At 39.7% G+C, this 14,633-nt stretch overlaps 1 protein-coding gene across 17 annotated transcripts in view; it reads right to left on the bottom strand.

The window, feature by feature from the left end:
- The window catches only part of Kidins220 (kinase D interacting substrate 220), an 82,541-nt gene that overhangs the window by 14,874 nt on the left and 53,034 nt on the right, over positions 1 to 14,633 (bottom strand). For 5 of the 17 annotated variants that reach the window (XM_076942068.1, XM_076942067.1, XM_034513834.2 and 2 more), the window contains exons 23-28: positions 10,946 to 11,124; positions 8,976 to 9,202; positions 6,970 to 7,083; positions 6,235 to 6,291; positions 2,491 to 2,523; positions 772 to 804 (exon numbers count right to left, since the gene is read on the bottom strand). In XM_076942068.1, coding sequence (XP_076798183.1) covers positions 772 to 804; positions 2,491 to 2,523; positions 6,235 to 6,291; positions 6,970 to 7,083; positions 8,976 to 9,202; positions 10,946 to 11,124 — 643 coding nt within the window. The remainder of the gene's footprint in view (positions 1 to 771; positions 805 to 2,490; positions 2,524 to 6,234; positions 6,292 to 6,969; positions 7,084 to 8,975; positions 9,203 to 10,945; positions 11,125 to 14,633) is intronic. The other 12 variants (XM_076942069.1, XM_034513832.2, XM_034513831.2 and 9 more) reach the window with 6 other exon arrangements.

Below are 14,633 nucleotides of genomic sequence, written 5' to 3' on the forward strand. Positions count from 1 at the left end.
AATTGAAATACCATTAAGAGGAATATAAAAATTTAAGTTGCTAAATTCTTTTTTTGTTGTTTGTTTTGTTGTTGTTGTTGTTTTGTTTTTTTGAGACAGGGTTTCTCTGTGTAAGCCTGGCTATCCTGGAACTCACTCTGTAGACCAGGCTGGCCTCAAATTCAGAAATCCACCTGCCTCTGCCTCCCAAGTGCTGGGATTAAAGGCGTGCACTACCACTGCCCAGCAAGTTGCTAAATTCTTAAAAGAAACTAATTATGTTATTTTGAGAAGCAACGAAGAATCCAAAGGCTAATCCTTCAGCATTTATGTGCTATCTCCCTTGAAATCCACCTGTGTAATTGAGAACAGATCATCACTTCAGTTTTTCTATGTCAGAATTTATTTATTTATTTTTCTTACTTGGAGAACTCAACACAGCACATATTAGCTTGTTTAAACCATTAAACGGAAGCTTCAAAATGAATCTTAATCAGAATTCCTCCAATTCAAGCAAAGCTATAAAAACACTAGTTACCTGAGGTGGCGAATTTGCTTTCTGGTGTCAGTAGATTAACAGTACACTCTGAAATATCACATCTTCAGTCAATTTATTAGATAAGCTAAAAACTGATTAGTCAGCAATGACTGCCATGCAGAGGCTGAAAGCAACTATGGAAATAAACCCAAGACATAGAATGAGCACAGATCTATAAACAGCCCAGCATGAGGTAGCCGATGACCATCTAACAACCTAGTAAGGTAAGTGAGATTTCACCAGAGTTTCTGTACCTGTCTCTGTTTGTTAAACCCAGAGTCACACGGCTTTAAGGAAGGAATAAAACAGAGTAAAGACCATGAATATGAAATAAATCATCAAAGCACACACATTACACACATATGCAGAGCCCTTGCCAAGCCTCTCATTTCCCCTCAACTCTGAACAAACCTTGGTATCAGCAGCATGGAGCAAGGAACATGCATGCGTGGAACGGTTTTATTAGTAAATACTTAGAAATTTTAAATTACACTCTTAAATCTTATTTTTTCATTAAAAAAATAAATCATGCATGATACAGTCAACAAGAAAACTAGGTAAATCATACTTTTCCACAAAAAGCCAATATTCTTTCTATATAATGTTAAAATTGTCAAAACATTTCTAAAGCTTAATTGTGTAGACTACCTTAAAGGACAGTTAGTAGTAAGAAACACATCTTTAAATATGTGTTGCTTCATTGACTATGTTGATTCTGACAGATGCCTCAATTGCCTGTTCAAAAGAAATGTCCTGCAGCCCAACAAATCAGAAATGTTAAAAAAAAAAAAAAGTCACATTGATTGGCATACTGTAAAACTTTAAGAATTCTATGTCAAAGCAACAACCACTGTTGTTATTTATTCTTCTATACTTAAAAAATCAGTGGCAAGTATTTTTAAATGCTTAAAATAGTCTACTAATGACTGACAAACAAATTTATACAGTCAACTGAACATGGTGTTTTAGTGAACATGGGGCAGGGTTCACTAGCTTCACTTCAGACATCCATCTGTGAACATGACCAGTATCTGGAATCCACAGTGGGAACTTCTACTTTTTATTATCAGACTCACTACAGGTAAGTTTCTAGAAGATGACTACACACATGTCCACTGGGATGAGTACAGTGAAGTGGTGGTTTACTGTAAGGCCCCCAAACAAGAAGCACAGCTGTTAATTAGCTGGAAATGCAACTCTTCTTCCTCCTGTGCTATTATGATCACTCCATAACTTATTCTTCAAATTGCTAGAGAAATAATTCTGTCAAAGCTGATGAATAAGGCTTGACACTACACTTTAAGGACTTTAAATTAAAAGGATGGGGGAAACAAGTACTAACATGTTTGACTGCTTTATAACCTTAAAAATGTTTTAAATTTTATTTATTTGTATGTTTACAATGTTTTGACTGCATCTGTCTTTGTACACATTAATGCAGTGCCCACAGAAGCCAGTGGATGCCCTGGGACTGGCATTACAAGTGGAACAGCCATATGATGCTGGCTGAAAAGTAATACCTGGGTCCTCCAGAGGAGCTGTCAGTGCTCTCAACCACTGCACCATCTCTGCTTCCCACCCCGCACACTTTTTAACTTATAACTATACCTAGACTTCAACATTACTATAAAATCACCTATAAAAATATTTCAGTCCATTTACCTGAAATTCAGAAAAAAAATTGAACTGAAATCTGGTATAAAGACTTACATGCAGAAAGTAAATACATTTTTGGCTATATTTCAATAAGTGTGTGTGTGTGGGAACCCAAGCACTTCCCCCTAGTTCAAGTAGAATAATGAAAATCCACTTCTTAAGTACTGTTGAATGAGTTCATAATGTTCCAGCTGGTTGACACTACTGCAGGAAGTCTCTGAGGGTGATGGGCACCTGTGGTACACACAGTCTCTAAGGGTGAGGGGTGCATGTGTCACCCACAGTCCAAAGAAAGTCTGTGGCACCTGACTCCTTACCTGCATCAGCTGCTTTCCTGTCCAGCTCTTCTCCTGAGCAAACAAGAGACAGCTTGGTTCGGATACATGTTGCCTTGAACACAATTTGCAAGCTCTAAAAGCAGTGATGGATATAAAGTACCTTCAAGAAGCAACAGCTTTTTACACTTTACTGCATGAGCTGGACCCTGTTTAGTAAAAGCTCAGACCTTCATTTGTAATGCTGTTATTAAATCAACAGTTTTCTTCAATCTCTAAACATAACAGTTCAAATCAAAGGACACACTGGTGAGAATTCCACTGAGAGTAGTGCAATCATCCAGAAAAGCTTCAATTCCCTAACACAGTCAGGAGCCTCAAAGCACTTCAGCCAACCTGAGATTATGTTAATGGCAGTCCATTCTAATGATGGTGTAGCTGCCTTAGCCAGTGTAAGTGCACTCCATGTTCACAGGATTGCATATACGATTCCCAGATCATACCCATCCTTAAGAGATGGGCGTTTGCAAAACCTCAAAACTCACCTAAATTATGCCTCTTGCACCTAAGAAACATCAATAAATGAAACACCCATGCTAATCTTAACCGGCTGTGAGAACATATACTGCTTTCCACTGCTAGCCAATTCCACCCAGCTGAAGCAGTTGGAGTTCCGAGTCTTTAAGGATCTGGGTATTCTTAGTAAGTAATAATGTACTTAAATATGCTGAGCTTTTGTAATATCTAAATCAGACCAAAGAAACTGGCCTGTCTTTTCAGGATAGCAAAGCACAGAATCAGGGTAGCTTCTGCAAGGTCAGGAGTATATCACATGACCTATTAACCCAAAAGGCTGCAGCCTCTTCACACTCGAATGGGCGAGACAGGCCACAGGAATGGCTGCCTTCTGGCTCCTTCCCTGCCACCCTGCTCCTGTGTCCTGGTGTAAGCCCCTATATTTTACTTGTTCCATGGAGGCTAGACCAGACCCCAAGATCCCAGCTGTGCCTAGAGAAACATCAGAAAAAAAGGGAGGCCTGAAACAGGCCCAGGGCTGTCCTTACAAACTGAAGTGCAGATTAAACTTCAATTACGAAAAAGATTTCTCCACCTTTAGACGAGGACACACTAGTCCTTTCCAACTCTAACGCTCTGAGAGTATAGCTCAGGTCTAATATTATCTTCACTTTCACAAGATCTGGCATGCATATTCTCTCAGCCATAAAATTATAGGGAGCACAGGGTTTATATTTCAAGCCCCTACTTTTGTGAAACACTCAAATATTTATCTATAATTTACCTGGTAGTTTGGCTGTACTCTGTAGGCTATGACCTCTGTAATGTTAGTGGGAGAAAACTTATTTCCACAAAGATTTGCTGTCCAAAGGTTTGTCAAAAATTTCTTGTGGTAAAAACAGATGAGCTCATCTCTATTTTGCAAAGACCATAGTCGGTTAACTTTTTGGCCTTACCTTCCCTCTATGTTATCATGGGTCTGTAATAATATCACAATTTGTTCTGAAACGTTCATTTAGCTCCTGGCTTATCTGCAAGTGGCCTTTCTCCTGATGTCTATACAGGGTGTGCTAGCCAAAGAGACATGACCAATAACCAGCCCTGCTGTCCCAGTTGGGACTGAGCAGCTTCCAGCACGAAGGGCCACTGATTCCTCCATTGGCTGCTGGTTCGGCTAGCAGTGTGGTGGTATGAGCCCCACAGGCTTATAAATTTGAATGGTTGGTCACTAGGGAGTGGCACTATTAGGAGGTGTCACCTCGGGAGTAGGTGTGACTTTCTTAGAGGAGGTGTGTCTTTGGGAGCTAGGCTTTGAGGTTTCAAATGTTAACCCAGGCCTAGTCTCTCTCTCATTCTCTCTCATTCTCTCTCTCTCTCTCTCTCTCTCTCTCTCTCTCTCTCTCTCTCTCTCTCTCTCTCTCTCTCTCTCTTTTCACCTGCCTGCCACCAATCCAGATGTACAACTCTCAGCTTCTTCCCCAGTACTATGTCTGTCTGTACACCACTCAGCTTCCCACCATGATGATAATGGACTAAACCTGTAGGCCAGCTCCAATTAAATGTTTCCTTTATAAGTGTTGCTGTGGTCATGGCATCTCTGCACACCAAAAGAAGGCCTAAGACTTTCAGGTTCTTCAGTTTCCACCACTGCTTTCACTGGCATTGAACAAATGTCAACTTGCTTTTCCTAGTCTTCTACAAGACACAAGTTACAAACTGTTGTCACTGTTAATTTCTTAGAAGCACAGGAAGCACGGTGAGCATCTCTTAGCCACTCTACCAACTACAAACTACCTTTTAGTGCTAAGATCCAGAGCTGTGTTATCCTACTGACACAGAAACTGCTCTATGTGAGGGGCCTTCATGTGCTATTATTGAACTTCTAAGCATGGCTCAGGAACTGCATTATTCCCCTTACCCCCCATCCCCCCCCCCCAAAAAAAAAACTTATTTCAAACCTTGTAGAATGCTCTCCTTACTGGACACAGAAAAAATAAATTACTGACACATTTTAATTACAACTGTTTGCCTACATTTCTGTACATGGGAAGAGGTACTATTTTAGTATTTCTGTATCATCAAAGGCATGAAATCTTTCATAGTATCTGACTTTCAACAGAGATTCACTGAGTAATTTTAGTCCCAGGAACTGAATTGTACACATGGTTCCCTATAGCAAAGGCTCTCTGCAGAAACTGCAAGTCACTTTTGCACAGTGGCAATGCTCCATGGGCCACAGAGTCCCCAAGCAGGACTGCTGGGAGTCAGTATGGCTGCCATTTGTAAACAACTGAATTACCGACCATTTCAGCTAGACTGTTAATGACTTAAGAATCAACTCCTCAATGAAAACAACAAAATGGTTCCATCTTTGTCTCTTAACTACATTAATTCCAAGGAAATTAAGGTTTGAAAATATATTTACCTTTTTAAATGCATGTGTTAAATTGAATGTTCTTGATAAACTCAGGTGTAATACCTCAGCCTGTAATTCTCCACTGCTTAGAGCATTTTAGAATAGGTTTAGATCAGGGAGGTCATGTTTGCATGTTGGTAACATATTCTGAACATAACACACAAGCCGGACTCCTCAACTGCATACTGACTAAAGTAAGATTTCACGGCTGCTCATCACAGGCATTTCTTATTAAATATAAAGTCTGGAAGGATTATTATTTTAGTGGCTTCCACTACAATCTGTTGTGTGTTTATGTATTGTTAAACAACTTCCTTTAGATGCTGAACCAGTGCTGGATCTGTCTAGACGTTTTTCTCTTCATGAATAACAGAAGGAGGAAGTAGTGCTGCAGGGAGATGTCGGTGGTGGAGACACCTGCAGCAGGTGAGGAGCTAGGGACGTGCTGATTTACAGCGCCCAGCTCATGTGTCCTCTAGTGTCAAAGGGGATGTGTGACACTCTCAAAGCTATTCTACATGAATCATACAAAGTACAGACTTTATTAAAAAACAGTTAGAAAGGAAAACAACGTTCAGCACTAAGGAAAAATCCACCTGAATACTTGTGATGACTCCTGGAAGCAGCCCTTCCTTACTAAAGAAAACAAGCCCCTCCCATATCACTGAGAAGGGGGAAATGCAGGAGGAAACATTAGCTTTGGAATGACCTCATGAGCTGTAATTATTAGTGGTTGGCTACTCTATACTGCCCATCACACCATGAGTGAGTTAGTGCCAAATGTGTTAAGACATCATTACTGCTGCAGAAGCAACAAGACACTAGTGTTCCACGCCACAAGACTACTCCATTACCCTCGAGGAGTCTGTGGGTGAAGGAAGCCCCTCAGCAGCGTCCTCCTGGATTACTTCCTAGCAACATAGAACAGGGGAGTGGGTGACAGGGCAGGATGAGCGACATGGAAGATGAATGAACACATGCTGAGATAACAACACAGATATCTGAATCCAAGGGTGACTGAGATTCCCCTTCCACCACTCTAAATTTAGCTTAAATCATGTTAACAGGGAACTTGTTTTATACAGTTACTTAAAGTTTATCAGCAGGAGCCCCTACTATATTTTGCACAGATGTGTTTTGTTTAGGATTAATTTTATTCAATAGTATGTTTAAACAATCTCCTTCTGTGGACTCCCTGCCGCAGACTGAAATGCTTTCTCATGCTGCACCTCTATCTGCTAAGCCTTAGTGTTGATGTAAATGCACAGAGAGATTGCATGCAAGCCCTTAAACAGATACTAGAAATTAGCAGTTATGAAGATCTAGATTGTAAAGTTTTGGTAGCAAACACTGCACTACAAGGCAGAGATCTCTGGTCGTAAAAACTCAACTAGTCACTGAGACAGCTAGTCTTTCATAGATATTTACCAGAAATGAAAACATACATTTTTTTACTTGTAATAGCTTGTTTTTCAAAACTATAAATTAAGTTGTACTCTTTTGCTTCAGAAAAGAAAGAAAAAAAAGCTTTTAATGGTATCCATGTTTTTTATGAGATTAGTATTTTAGTTACCCCTTTATATACTTACTAGGCCATTGTTCTGATCTCTGGGCAAACTCGTTTTTACTGATGAACGTGAGATGAGATGTTGGGAACCGCCAGGGTAATACCTTGGCGTGTAAAGGTATGGGGCAAAGAATGGCTATGGAGAAACATGTAACAAAAAAGGGCATGAACAATTACAGAAATCAACGTGTAATGAGAGTCATCAAGTGAAACTAACCAACACAACTCCAAACTTCAAACGCAAGTGACAAAACAAAAGGCCCGTGCACCTGCTGGCCGTGAGAGCCAGACCAGAGTTAGGACAATGACACTGTCTCCTTCATCAGATATAGGTTTAAAACACAGCTCAAGTTTGTACCTTGTGACTTGACACAAACATTTGCTTTATATTTAGCATCTTACCAAGTTTACTGTACATGGTTTCTATGTATTAACTAACAAATTCTTCTTTAAAGCAGACTAGAATATTATTAGAATTCTCTGACTTACCAAAAAGAAAAGTTATTAAGACTCAAAACTGCCCTGATCATTTGGGAACATTGGCTGTCCAAGGACAGCCTCACTGGGGCCCTGGCGCTCAGTTGTGTCCCGGCACACTGGAGTGAGTGCAATCTAGACTGTAGGATGGGGAGCCTGCTATCTACACAAGACTTAACTTCCTCATTACATGGAGCCAGCTTCACACCTCAGATTATATGGACTGGAAACACAGAGGTCAGAGTTCATTAGGCTTCTCTGCGCTGAGGGGGCCGCTTCTCTCTTCTTTACTCTTGACACTTTAAGAGAATAGAATTACTACGCCTTTTAACGGCATGATTAATACCATTAAATAATAACAGAAGCACTAAGCCTAAAAACAAGAGAAATTTTAATATCTTAAAATTAATTAAATACTTTAAAAGTATATTGCATTTGCTCTTAAAATCAATGAACGATGAATGTAAGATGCCAGCATAGATGGTTTCATAACTATTTTTTCAAATAAATATATTTTCACACCTTTAATTAGTATTAATTGAGCCACCTTATGTAAAGTTGCAGCAGATTTTAAGACTGGTGACTGCAGATCTGTATTCCACACCATCTACCACGCCGTTAATTTTGACAGAGAACAAACATTCTCATAAATGCTATTGGCTACTCTTGTGTTGCCTTGTCCACACAGAAAAAAGTGCTATCACATTTCTAAGGCTCTACAAACAGCAGAGCTAATTACCAATATAGATATTTTAAAAATAAAAATTTAATTTCTCAATTCCTTCTTTCAAACACTTATCCAAAACTCTTTCTTGCCAGTTCATATGAATAAAGTCCTGCAGTCAGCTGTCCTCTATGAATATTAGCCCCTGTGTTTTCCTGAAGTTACACTAACCAGGGAGAAAAAAAGGATTAAAACTTACAATGGATTTTACAAGTATGATCCCATAAAGCATGATCCGTTTTCCTACAGGAAATTATTAGTGTCATTACATGATTAAGGTCAGTAAGGTGAGAACAGACACTTCAAGGACTACATCCATCATGGTTTGGGTACCACTGGAAACTGTGCTTCTATTTTTTAGTTAGGAAATTGTGTATTAAACATACAACTAAAGGTACTTGAAATTAAAATGGTTTGTGGTGGAATTAACTGGCAATAACATTTGATCCTTCAAGTAGTATGGGCCCATTGTTATTTCACATGTCTAAGAACTACGAATGACTCTAGGAATTTATCACTGTTATGAAAACTGATATAAATCGATATAACAAAATATACCAAAGGAACCGTTGTTGTCATAGTATTTCCTTTAACATGAAAATAAAAGCCAATATTCTTATATTCACACTCTTCAGAACTCTAGAACACACTAAAATCCAAGACTTGGTTTAAAAAAAAAACAAGAAAAACATACACTGTACATTTAAACCTTACACTTTCCTATTCTAAAGCCAAATTATAGTTCCAAACCAGTAACAGAGCCCACAGACAGAGGAATCCTGGTGCCCCCAAAAGAGACACTCTAAAGCCATGGTACTGACTCTTACCCTGTTGTAGAAGGGGTGCTGGGGTCCAGACAAGCCGCTGTAATAGCTGCTGTGGGGCTGTGGGGACACAACCCCACCTGGGAACGGCCCATTGAAAGATGCTGAGGAGGAGCAGACAGATGCAGGCTGACTGTACCCAGAAGGTGGCCGAGGAGGAGCTTCATGCAGAGGGAGCGGGGGATACGCAAGGCCTCCTATGTTGATCTGCTCTCTTGCAGCTCGAACGTCTGAAAATTCCATCACAACCCAAAAAGCAAAAAAGAACAGGACACTAATGATGAGTCCTGTCACCAGCTACTAAGCAAGGACATACTTTCATCACTGCTAGTGACTCCAGCTGAGTTTAAATGAGTTAACAGGAAATCTTCACTAGTCCACAGACTTTAAGTGGAAAAAAAAAAAAAGCCCAACTGATGTACACAAAAGAGTTTTTTTTTCCTTCACCATTTGAATAGTTACCACACTTGGATTCTTTCTTCAGTTACAAAACACTATAATTTTTGACTCTTTAAAGATCTATTTGTGTTATGCTAACAAAAGACTCAAATTTGTCTAATACATACAATGTGAGCTAAACTGTGGGCCTACACACTGAGACAAGTCAACCTCTCAACACAGAACACACAACCACAAAAGCATCAGCCTCAGAGTAAACACTGAGAAAAAGAACTGGGGCAGTTTGGGTTTTTTTGTTGTTACATAATAACTACATATTTATGGCACAATATGCTTCCTTAATAGGTGTATATACTGCATAATGCTCAAACTGAGGAAATGGACTACCATCACCTCAAGCACTCTTCGTTCTTCTGCAATGAGACCATTTGAAATGGCCTCTTCTGGGTATTTTGAAACACCCACCAAGTCACAGTTAACTGTAATCACCCTCCTGTGTAAGGAGAGTCAGGAATTATGCCCCTATCCAAGTGTACCTCTGTACCCACTCCCTAGCCTCATCTCAGCGCCCATGTCAGCCTGTTCTTCTCTCCCTGAGCGTCCACAAGACTCAAGAGCAGTGTGTGCTTGTGAAGCTATTACATTTTACAGGCCTAACTGAAGGTGATCCCTCCATAACTCCCAGAAAGCCCAGTTATGGTCCGATGAGCAGTATCACATGGAACCCTTGTGTTCCCACACAGCTGTGCATGCTCCGGTGCACACCAGCCTCTCAACAGCCTCTCTAAAACCCAAATGCAGACCAAACCTGGTAGTTCGGGCTCTAAAGCCAGAATGCAAAAAAAGTTTAAGGCCAGTATGGGCAATTTACTGAGATCCTGTCTCAAAATAAAAGTAAAAAGGGGTGAGGCCATATTCAGTGGTAGAGAGTTTGTCTAGCATGCCCAAGGCTCTGGGTTCAATCCAGAGCCATAGCACAGCCATAAAATAAATTTGCCTTTAATAGTTATACTCAAGTCCTGGTTTATAATTAGGTTAAACACCTAAAATGAAGGTAAAGTTGTTTTTGTTTTCTGCTCAACGTGGAGGTCCCTATTAAAACAGAAGTTGAACGAGGGGCAATTACAACATGTGGCATCTGAATATCAAGACTGTATGTGAATGAACACAAGTGTTCCAAAGGGAGAAGTTGGTGAGCAAGGACCAGGACACAGTGGAATAAACCACTAACACCTCAGTGCTCCATGGGGGCAACCACCCAGCCCTACTCCTCTGCGGATTCTCCATTCACATTTCTTAATTTTTCATAAAGCAAGATAAAATTAGATAGCTAAGTTAGCAACAGGAAATTCTGCCTGGCATGGTGGCACACAACTGTAATCCCAGCATTTCAGATGCCGAGGCAGGAAGACAGCAATGACTTTGGGTCTACCCAGTGCTACACAGTGAGACCTCACTTCAAAAATAAGAGCAAAAAGACAAAAACAAACAACAACAAAAAGAAAGGAAGGAAGGAAAGGAACATGAAAACATTGAGGACTTTAAAGAAAACTAAGCTGTACTACAAGACCCACCTGCAATGATCTCCCGTAGTTTGGGATCCAGGTTCACTGTGCATGGCAAAAAAGTCTTTACATCTCGAGCCACAAGAACTGGAGTCCTTGAAGACAAAAACACTTCAAAATTTCTTATATCTCCATCAATTTCAAGAAGTGGCTCAACATCTTTAGTTGTTGGGATATTCTTTGATATTCTTCAAAAAGAAAGAAAAGAAAAATCTATTACTGATGTTATCAAAGTCCAATTCTTCATTTTTAAACCTTGCTGCTTTTGTCCACCAGGAGCATGTTACACACCTGGCTCTCATTTTTAAAATATTTTCCAGATAAGAAACCTAAAAGAGGAAAAATAATAATACAGTTTCAAGATAACAAAGGTGACACTGAAGAAGTCTGAACTTCACTGATTTTGGCCAAGAGCAGGATGTGGACCAAGGAGACACAGAGAGAAAGGAACACACACACTAGATGCACAGAAGCCAGCTGCTCCTCCTCACCGATGGTGAGCTGGGCTATGAATGCGCCCATATCACACATGAGTGAGATGCTGGTTCTGAGACCTGGGCTTTTTCAATGTGACACCATGGCTTTTTTTTTTTTTTTTTTTTTTTCAGGGGAATAATATTTTTTTAATAAATCACACAAACTAAAAAAGTGTCAGCACAGTTTTTTTTCTTCTCTATAAAAAGGCTGTTTTCTATTGTAAAAGTAATATATGCTTTTTATATAATAGATATGATAAAACACAAAAGGTAGCCTGGAAAAAATAAGATTTAGTCAATCAAATATAGTAATTTATTTGTATTCTTTTATTCTCTCTCTGTGTGTATATGAGTTAAAACAATAAACAATTTTGAATCGATCAGAAATTTTCAAATGTAAAAATAAGTAAATTTTAGTCATTAAAAAACACTTAATAGACACTGTTACAGTAATCAATATAAAATTGTCTTAAAGGAGACAAATGGTCAAAATGTTCAAATTCTTCTGGGTTCTTCCCACTAAACACCATATAGTAAGTAAACTGATCTGAGATGCATTCAAGAATGTTCCAGAGATAAAACAATGAAAACTACAATGGAGAGAAATTCAAACAGGCACACAGGAAAATTGGGAGAAGCCCCAGTGACGGGCACAGAGTGGATGGAGCCCAATATCACAGAATACAACTTAACAGGAAAAGGAGTGAACCGTGTTGAACTTGGCAATGGCAAATCTCGTCATAAATTATGCTAAGTAAAGAGTCTGGCCAATGTGCAGGAAGCAGATCACAGTTTCCATGAAACTTGGGGAGGTGAGGAAGAGGGTGACAGAGGACCACAAAGAACCTGGAAGAAATCTGCCTAGGTGGTGGACATGGCCACCTTTCTGACTGTAAGGACAGCTTCACGGATCTAGGCAAATACCAACCATGACACTGCACAGCCTCGGTCATTTCCGATGGTAACTACACCTCTAGAAGCTCTTTAAAGTCCTGGCCCTGGCTCTCCTCACAGCACTTGCCAATTACAAGAGCACATGCTCTTGGGTTTTGCTAGGGCTCCATTTTAGGGGAAAGAACATTTTCCTGCTCTTCCCAAGTGAGATGGAACCCTAAGATTAGCAACAGCTGCATCTTTTCTTTGGGATCAGCACTTTATAGCTGAGACCCAGTACTTGGCTGGTAGCCAGATATTAAAAGTCATCCGAGGGAAAATCCAGAGAACAAAATTAGCAAACAAGGAAAGAATGGGGTGCTCGTGAGAAAACAAGGCTAGCAATTCTGTCTGTGGGTTTCACAAAATCCTGCTACAGACTCACACATGCACACAGCAAAAAGTTCTTTAGGATACTATTACTTTCAATAAAGTAAAACAGCACTCAAACTGATTATTAAATACATTTAAAGAGCAATGAAAACCTGAGAAAGGATCATATGGTATCATTTGCAAAGGTAGAAAAAATACCAGAAATGAAACAGTTAAAAAGGCAGTTCATTTTTCAGGAGTGTAACACACAAAAAAGAAGAGGCTAGGAAGATTTAGATAAAAACACACAGCTGACAAGTCACATGAAACAAATTAACCGAATCCTAATGCCAGCGTTGCTTTCAGCCTGAATGCGAACAGTGTTCTCGGCGTGGCGAACAATGTGGCTGTTCACAAGCCAAACGTCTACTGCTGCTTTCCAGATTGAAGTCTCTACTCCAACCTTTTGAGCTCAATGCATTAAGCCCTTCTGTTAAAAGAGACGTTTATGTAAATGATAATCTTTTGGCAGTTGGCCATCAAAATCATATGGGCTTTTATTTTTCAGATATTTTTTCCAAAGGTTAGCATTTAAAGAATTTAAATAACTTCACTTTTCAATTAAGAGCGAATTTCCATTTTCAGCACTAGGAATCATGTGAACTGAAGTTGCCAGCAGTTAAATGGCCCACAGAAAGCATTTTTACAGTAGCCGGCATCACTGAGCTCCCAGGTAGTTTAAGTGTAGTTTCTTTTGATGCCACTAACCGAACAGCACTTCTTAATGCCAACATCCATGTAAGTTAAAGCATTTTGATTATAAATGACAGCACTTTATTATAGAAGACACAAGTGAATTACTTGGCAGAATTTACATAAGCCATTCATGTCAATTCCATTCAAAGTAAGGCTCAAAATTAAATGGAAATTTTTCTATCTTAAAGTATAAGCAGATACATAATGTATAACTTATAAAAAGGACATTATATTTTTTCTGAAGCTGATCATCTAATCATGTGATTATCCAATAAAGAATTAAAATTAACATTTACCACCCCCCCCCAATTTTCACTCACTGATGATCAACAAGCCCAGCTCTTCATGGAAATGTCTTTATAAACTCTCGTTTGCCTTGAAACTGTTACACCTGAGACTTCCAGAAAACCCTCACATTAATACAAGCAAAAAGGCCCATTCTGTGCTGGGGATGTACTTTAATGAAAGGGCGCTTGCTTAGCACCCACATGGCCCCAGGTTCAATCACTAGCAAAGAAGGAAAAACAGCAAAAGCCACCCACGGTATTACCAGAGTCAGAAACAGAAGATACCACGCAATTCATTTTTAAAGTAATTTAAAATGATATAAAAGGTGTGTATGCCTGAATGTGGATATATGTGCACATGAGTGCAGAAAATCATGGGGGCCAGAAGCATTGGATTCCTCAGAACTAGAGGTACAGAAGTTTGTCAGCTGCCGTGTGTGTACTAGTAACTATACTTGAGTCCTCTGGTGTTCAGCAAGTGCTCTTAACTGCTGAGCTATCTCTCTAGCCCCATAAAACTCATTTTAATGACCACTGCTATCTGTGGAAAGACAATCCAAGCCCCAGACACTCTCCCCTCCTGTCTTCACCCACTTAATTCTCAGTCATCCTTTGTATTCAGCACAATTCTCTTGCTTAGGGAAGCCTATCTGAAGGACAGCTCATACTCCTCTATGATGGCAGACCTAAGGTCCTTACTCTCTCCTGTAAGCCATACATACATCTACTAGTGTGAGTATCTTTAAACATCTTACTCCCTCTCCAGACTGCCATTTCCATCAAAGTTGGGAACATGTTTGGTTTTGATCCCTAGTCCATCTCCAGTGCCTAGAATACTGTCACAGCTCAATTGCTCAATAACTATCTGCCAAGTGAAGAGAAAGACACAGAAACAGACAGACAGAGGAAAACATACACACACGTGCACACACA

This window comes from Arvicanthis niloticus, chromosome 11 (genome assembly GCF_011762505.2).
Source record: "Arvicanthis niloticus isolate mArvNil1 chromosome 11, mArvNil1.pat.X, whole genome shotgun sequence".
Taxonomy (NCBI): Eukaryota; Metazoa; Chordata; class Mammalia; order Rodentia; family Muridae; genus Arvicanthis; species Arvicanthis niloticus.